The sequence below is a fragment of the Lupinus angustifolius genome, chromosome LG01 (genome assembly GCF_001865875.1).
Source record: "Lupinus angustifolius cultivar Tanjil chromosome LG01, LupAngTanjil_v1.0, whole genome shotgun sequence".
Classification (NCBI taxonomy): Eukaryota; Viridiplantae; Streptophyta; class Magnoliopsida; order Fabales; family Fabaceae; genus Lupinus; species Lupinus angustifolius.
This window is the reverse complement of record NC_032009.1, coordinates 2,869,386-2,878,000: the sequence shown is the minus strand read 5'-3', so window position 1 is coordinate 2,878,000 and position 8,615 is coordinate 2,869,386. Positions and strand designations below refer to the sequence as shown.

The 8,615-nt window shown below is 31.3% G+C and overlaps 1 protein-coding gene across 1 annotated transcript; it reads right to left on the bottom strand.

Moving 5' to 3' along the window:
- On the bottom strand, positions 1,805 to 2,604 carry LOC109347046 (glycine-rich cell wall structural protein 1-like). The gene has a single exon (XM_019586777.1). The coding sequence runs from the start codon at positions 2,506 to 2,508 to the stop codon at positions 2,023 to 2,025; it is 486 nt and encodes a 161-aa protein (XP_019442322.1). The 5' UTR covers positions 2,509 to 2,604; the 3' UTR covers positions 1,805 to 2,022.

The following is an 8,615-nucleotide window of genomic DNA, read 5'->3' as shown; positions in this document are numbered from 1 at the left end:
AATCTACCAAACTCTCCCCAAAGCTCAGCAATGAAACCAAGGGCCTGGCCTAGTGTTTCAAATTATGGACAACATCATGTGATGTGGTAGAAATATTGTTGTGGTGGTAAATATCGTACCTATATTACACTATAATTGTGGTGTAATACTAAATCATAGTGATACGACCATAACATGCCGCAAGACAACCACATTGGGTTGCAATGTAACTGCAACAATTGTATGAGACTGCATCAATGTCAAAAATGTGTTTTTTTGTACAAAATAATTTATATCGCAATGACTGCAATCCATGTCGTAACAGCTGCAATAACCACAATTGTAATAACACAAACCGCAATTTAAAATACTATTTTTATTTTTTGTAAGTCTGCCGAGCTCTTCACCATCGTTACCTTTAAGGCTCTAATCAATCCCCCGCAACTAGTACCTTTATATCGTTAAATATTTCTTCCTTTTCTTTCTAGAACTGTTTCTCTAAAGTTTAATATCGAGCTATAAACCATTTATGATTTTCACATTATAACCGTTGACACTTGACACTTGACACAATAATATACTATGTAAATGATGATAAAGGTACTATATGAAACTGAGAGGAATTTTATCACATTAATATATCGTATAATTACTACTTTAATTTAGAAATACTTTAAGAAATTATTAAATGATTTATAGATTTGATATAATTTGACTATAATAACTAATTTAAATAACATTATAAACTATATTATTACATATAAATGGAGAATAAATGTCAAAATGATGAGTAATAAATAATGGTATCTTTGAAATAAATGTATATATGATTTATAAAATATGGTTAGGTATTGAGTAAAATTCTAGATCTGAGTTAAGGAAAAACTTCTACAAAATAGAATAATGAAGAAAATTCTGAACTTTTATTCCCCTTTTTCAGCTTCAGTAAAACTTTAAATTGAAATAAATGACGTATGATAAATTATGTAGATGGTATAAATGGTTAGATCTTAATTGAGATAAGATAAACTACAGTAAAAGAAAATAATACAGTAATTTGTTGAATTAATTCATTATATATCTTTCATCCAAACACGCCTAGCTAAATCAAATTTAGACCTAACAAACATCAAACTATATATGACAAATTAATTAAAACATAAGAGATATAATATGGAATGAATGGAGTACTCAATAATTACTTTTTAACTGTTTTTTGGAAAATTAATTTGTTTCTTTTTTCTGTATCTTTTGAAAATCAAGACAACAATAATGAATATTTTTATAACTCTGCATTAACTAATTAATAAGAGAAATTATGAATAGAAAAGAATGTTATAACTATTAAGAGATAAATGGTAAATTAGGTAAATGATACATTAATTGAATACAAATGGACACCTTAACTAATTTTTAATCTCTGTGCTACAACCTTAAAAGCACTGTAAAAGGAAGGAATGTTCTATGCCAAAAACATTGTTTAAAATTGTAATTATGGTTTCGTTATAGTTATGTTGTGTATAAATTAATGGTTTGAAATGTAATTTTAGTTGTGCAAAAAAAATGTAATTTTAGTTGTGCAAAAAAAATGCAATTTTAGTTATGGTTGTGATGCACTTACACAGTACACTCCCAAATCACAATATTTCATTCACATTTGGAGTTGTGGATTACAAATTAAAACCCTAACAGCAGAATTTTTCATTTGAATCATTGACCCATGAAATAAAAAGCTTCCATTTTTATTTGAACATAATTAATTTAACTATTGTGTCTTATGGTCTAATATTAGAAGATATAGATGTTGCATCAGAAGAGAAGAAAAATAACATTAAACATGCGTAACAATTACGATAATATTCATTTGAAGAATTATTTCCATTTGAGTAGTAATTTCAACAGATAAGATAACTTAGACAGAAGAGTTCTTGAAGCAAACAAGTAAAAAACGTGCATGACCAACTTAAAGTTACATGTTATTAATACGAAGTGGAAATTCAGTTTCTTCTTTATATGGAATGTTGAGTTTAAATTCTCTAGTTTTCAAGGCAATCCACCACCGGTTCCAGCTCCACCACCAAATCCACCACCAGCTCCAGCTCCGGCTCCACCGCCAAGTCCACCCCCGCCTCCACCTCCAAATCCTCCTCCACCGCCCCCACCAAGTCCACCACCTGCACCAGAACCACCTCCAAACCCAGCTCCTCCTCCAAACCCTGACCCTCCACCAACACCACCTCCAGCACCGCCACCGCCACCAAATCCTCCACCACCACCAAGCCCACCTCCTGCTCCACCACCCGCACCAGCACCCCCGCCAAACCCTCCTCCTGAACCACCACCTAACCCTCCTCCTGAACCACCCCCAAAGCCACCTCCTCCCCCTGCACCACCACCAAACCCTGGACGGTGGAAGAAAGTTTTCTCATCCCCGAAAGAATTACCCTTCTCAGTACCAAGCTTCCTTGCACCAATAGTGCAGAAAAGGGTACCTAGAAACACAAGAAAAAGAACCTTAGAAGACATCATGTGCTAGGAAACTAAATAAGTACCTTTGCAATGATGTGTGTATTTTGTGATGAGTGGGAGAAATGAGTATAGGGTTTATATAGCAATGGCAACAATGACAAGCTTAGTTGGAACAATAGAGAGCTAGATTATGGATGAGATTGCTTTAAATTGGGTCATATTCTTAACCATGAAACGCGTTGAGATTCTTAAATGTTTCCAACTGCCTCTATTTGAAAAAAGTGTCTTCCCAACAGTTCATGTCTCTAAGGACCCACTCCAGTCTAATTATATCAGAGAAGGATATTCACGTTCTGCTTTTGCATGGGCCTGCCTCAGCTTTAGAGTTTCAATTATTTATATTCAATACAACTCTTACACCTTCTCATTCCTTACTGTTTGTATAAAAACTAGAACCCTCAACATTCTTTCCTTCATCCTTTAAACCTTTTACATTAACCTATGGTGACTCCTAATTATTTATATTAATTGTTGTCATTTCTCACCATAACAATTGTTCTCACGTGAGTTACGAATCCACTGGAATTAAGTTAAAAAATCTACTTTATATCTTAATTATTCATTCTAGGAAAATTTAATGGTTTAGATCTATTCATTAATTCAAATCATTAGATTTTCATAAAATAGATGATGAAGATGTAAACTAATTTTTTTTAACTTATTCCTTAATTAAAAAATCTGTTACACATCTCAATTTTTTTTAGCTTTCTAATCATGCGTTTGTAGTGATAACCCATGTGAATGGGTTTTTAGGGAGCTAGTTTTTGTGAACCACATAATTGCAGTCCAACTTGACTTACATGTCTTAACTAAAAAAATGTAGTTGGGTCATATGGAAAATCATTATCTCATCACACAGCTTGTTTTTCCTCACACCATGTTTTGCACCTTTTTATCGTCTATCCTTATTTAATAATAATAATATCATTTTGACAACCTATGTAACAAATTTAAGTTACCTTTTGATTTTTGAATTAGTTTCTTCATATGTTTATAAAGATAAAAGATGAAATATAAGTAATAGATAAAGATAGTTTATTTTGTTATAGAAAAAAATTAAATTCTAATTCCACGTATTATATTACTCATTATTCAATTCTCATAAGTTGTTGCAAAGAGAGGTATAAGAAAAAGGCACCTAAAAACATTGTCATTCACATGTAGAGAGAGAATATAATAAAGAGATTACACTATTGAATGTGATGGAAAACAAAGGGAAGAGGTGGGACCTTTTTTGCATGCTACAAAATATATTTTCATTTCCAATTATTATATTCTAAAAGGAACTACATCTTGAAAAGGAAAAAAAATACTTCAACATTACAATTTTAGGTATATCAATTTTTTTCCACATTAAAATTAAAATTAGGAATTACAACTGGGCGAATTGGGTTAGGTTTTATGTTTATCATCCCCAAACTCGTCCGGCTTATGTAACCCGAACCCAGTGTAAACCCGCCCGAAACATATATATATATGTATAAGGAGGGATCCGTTTACACCCAAATTAAGTTACACTAATTACACTCAATCTCAATCATTCATTTTCTTAAATCTAACGGACCAAAAAGTTGAATGACTGAGATCGAGTGTAACTTAATTTAGGTGTAAACGGATCCCTCATATATATAGGAGGGATCTGTTTACACCCATTTTAACTTACACTAATAATACTTAATCTTAATCATTCATTTTCATAGATCCAACGAACCAAATGAGTGAAACTTAAAAGTTATTTAAGATTTCTTTTTTCTCTCTCATCACTTATTGCGCACACTCATTTGGTCAATTGGATCTATGAAAATTAATATTTCACCAATCATAAGAAAATATCTAACAGACATCTCATCTGATGGGACACTAAGAAACCACAACCTTTTAAAGAAGAAAACTTGAGTAATTATAACCTCATTACAAAGAGTAATTCATCCTTTGTTGATATGAGAGTTGGCACCGGATTTGGTACAGTGGCACCAGCGTGCGTGCATGTGTAACTCAGGACACGTAGGCAACTTATGATGTTTGGAAGAAACACACTAAGAAGCGTGTCAAAAGGGAAGTCAAGGCCATATTGCATGTAATATGAAACTTATTGATATGTGGAGAAGCTTAAAATATAAGTGAGGTGATATGGTTGATATTATTATTTCGTGTGTATTATTGTTATATGGAAGCTGAAATGGTAGGTTATGCCAGAGCCAGCCTTCCCTGTTATTGCTAAGGTATGGCCACCAGTGGAATATGTTTATTGAACCTTTCTAGAAACATCTCTAAGTGAGAAACGATACTAATAAAATAATGTGCAACTTAGTGACTATATTTGGCAAAAATGAACGAAGGCTGGTTAAAAGATAAAAATAGCTGAAGCCTAGAAAGTCAACGGAATCCATAAAAGTCAAGTGACGAAGAGATAGAAGATGTATTTTGGTAAAGTTATACTTTGATAGAATAACTAAAAATGAGAATGTTTCCGATAATTGAGTGCATGAATTCCGTTGTTAATGCCATTTTTGACAAATCAAAATTACGTAGACAGATTTTCTACGTAAAGATATTCCACAATTGTGTAAACAACAGTTCTCTCCAACAAGAAACAAGCAAACGAATGACGTGAAAGACATTAAACAAGAGAAGAGAACAGGAAACTCAGATACGTATCGACAGGATCATGCTGAAAGTGGAAGTAGTTGGGATACTTGTCAAGGTGCAATAGCAAGCTTGACATAAGAACGGATTAGTATCCCTATAACTATGTAACAAAGTCTACTATTACTTAATCAACAAGACATTTTTTAGTGGTTTAAGGTCTTATTGGATCTTTAAGGTTAGAGTTTGATTCCTGTAAGCGATATGAGCAGCTACAAACTCAAAAATGATTAATTTCTTACCTAAAAAAGTTGAGAGAATACATTCAATAGTAAAAATAAAAAAAGTTTATTATTACTTAATTACTACCGTGATAAGAAGACCCACTTTTCAAACAAAGCTCGACGTCCTGATTTTGAGAAAAATACACTAACTAACTACCACACTATTCCACAATCATAATGGTAGAGTGTAATTTAAAAATAAAATAAAAAATGTATCACTTCTCTGAAATGTACCTCACGCTTTAGAGTTTAAAGCGAATAAATTTGAACTCAAGGTAATGTAGTTCTATTAGTTAAGGTATAATACTTTGATTTTATAATACGGTCTAAAAGCGAATAAATTTGAAGAAGTTATTGTATTGCGTGGACAAATAGGCAAGAAAAGATTCAAAAAAATATTTTTTGATATGTAGAGTTTTTGATGAGGAGGAAGAAAATTTATTTAATTATCAGGATTTAAATTAGATAAGCACAACTCTACAGAGTCCCTCTCGGCATTTCCATTAGTTAACTATTGACATGGTTGATGAAACGCCATATCACACATGCTCGCCTATATATGTGATACCATATTACCATATATTGTGGAATATATAAATTTAAGTTCAGAAAAACGTAATTAACTATTTCCATTTTTCATTACAAAATAAATAAATTCTGAAAAATTAATTATTTTTATTAAAATGATTTCCCAACCGCTTTTTTATTTCCCAATGACATTTTCATCTTCTACCATCTTTACGTTCATCCATATGTCTTAACAAACCACGCTGGTAGTTGTAGATGTCAACAATGAAGATAAATAATTTATATCTAATAAAGTTCATTACAAACTCAGATTTACACCGTCTTATTCTTAGCACATGATATCAACTACCTTAAAAAGATCAACAAAAAAATCTTAGATCTAAAATCAAATCACATTAAACCCACATTCACATAGCACGTGTGAAAGATAATAGACAAAAGAGATGGATTGAAAGGAATTGTAAGAGATTAGGTAGCAGAAACTAAAACTATTGAATTATTTCACTAATAATGTGGGTAGGAGACAGGCAGTGCCTCAAAACCCGGATAAGAGTTAAAGATGCTTTTACACAAAGCAATCACAATAGATAGATTTGATATTCTCACAGTAAATAGATTTGATACTCTCACTATTTGTGATTGGTTGAAAAATATATTTAAATTAAAAAAAATTAAATATTTTTTGATCAAGCATAAACATGGAATGACATTTTTTTGAGATATAAGATATCCACCTATCATAATGCCCAGAGAGGGAAAAAAGCTATAAAAAACAAATGCAAAAGGTTTCATACTGCTGAAGTTATTGTAATTGTAATCATAATAAGGAATAAAGAAAAAGGCATGGCTAATAGATTGGCAGAGAGTTCGATTGATTCCCTACAAATCTTGCAGTAATAAAAAGGACAAGTTTTTACACCTAAACTAGTAATTAAGTGCTTAAAAAATAAATGGGCCACTAACATACAAATTTTGTAAAATAAAGTAAGCAGTGGATGCAGCTGGCTACTATAAAATCAATATGGTCAAACTTTGTTTCAAAAAGCCACACATATTATCAATAATATATTAACCTAGTAATGTAAGATTATATTATATCCTCAAAATAATCAAAAGATGTTTGATTTCTGGGAGCGATACTTATTGGGAGGACAACCACAAACCCCAAAAGTGATTAATTTCTTATCCAAAAGAATTAAGGATATCTTTAGAAGTAAAAAAACACTTGCAATGTAGTTTGTGGTCAGAGAAAGGAATCATTCCATGATCATCTCTTAGGTACTCATCATTCAATTCTATTATTTTTTAAGTGTTACTTAAATTATTGTTCTTTAACATTCTTAGTTTGGGGAAGGTCTTATGTCTAATGCTGCATGATCTAAGACATATAAATGTGGGTCCAACTAAGGATTCACATTACATGAGCAAAGTTACATAATTTTAAATTTTAAGTTTAAGAATCCTTATAATATATTAAATACTGGATGAAAAATGAAATAAATTCATTATTTTGGAAATATAAAATATGCAATCTGTTCTTTACTTGATATTAAGAAGATCCTTAAGCATTAATTTCAAAGTGATCTATCTTTTCTTATTAGTCTATTAAAAAAGAACCCTCGCACGTGAATCAGAGGGTTGTTGGTTCCCAAATTTTGTAGGCCAAAAAATGTTTTCTTTTGGCGTTTTCTAACGTTACTATATATAGAATTTTATTTATACATTTACTCTCCCACTGCAATACGTGTACTTAGGTATGAAATGAGATTCTAGACACGATTTTCTCATACTTAACAAAATAGAAAAGGTGAAAGTTACAATTAAGGAAGTAGAGTGAAAACGGTGGATCCAGAGATGAGGGTCAAACCTTTGAAAATGGGACCCCACGTGGCATCTTGATAGAAACACTTCAAAACAAAAGATGTATGTTTATCAAACATGAGTTGATGCAGTGTAGTCTCGCGTATTAAACATATGCTACTCTTTTTCACACACAAAAAATCCTGGAATACCAACGTAACAATAGGTAAGCAAATGAATATATAGTGAGCTTGTGGTGAAAAATGAAAATACTTAATAAATATCATTGGATCTTGATTGAACTGTTAAGATTAAAAAATATATATGACTATCATGTAACCAATAACTAACTTTTAATCACAACTATCCATGATTGGTTATAAGGTCCAAATTTAGCATTCATGATTGATTGTAAAACCAGATTTATTATTCTCATAATTTTTATATGATTATAGTTCTCACTTGCTATATATATATATATATATATATATATATATAGCCCTTAAGCTTCAGAGATACTATACTGATGTGCCCTGCTAAGTACAGTAGCGATAAGCCCTTAAAATTGGTTGATATTCATCATTCTGACAAGTCCCTTTTCAGCGGTTATGCATTTCATAACAATACCATAGAAATATACATTTCTACTCTGCTTTACATTTTGTTTCCTTGTCAATATCCTAATACCCAATATCCCCACACCCCTTAATGTATCAAAATTATAACCATGGACAATTCTTTACGAAGCAAAAGTTTTTTTATTTTATTTCATCACCAATGATTATAAAATAAGTTTAACAAGCGAGGGAGAAGTCATGATAACATGTTTCATAAATAAAAGAATAATGATATATTCTGCTATAACATTCTCTTACAAATCATCACACATCATAAAAAAAGTGATATATC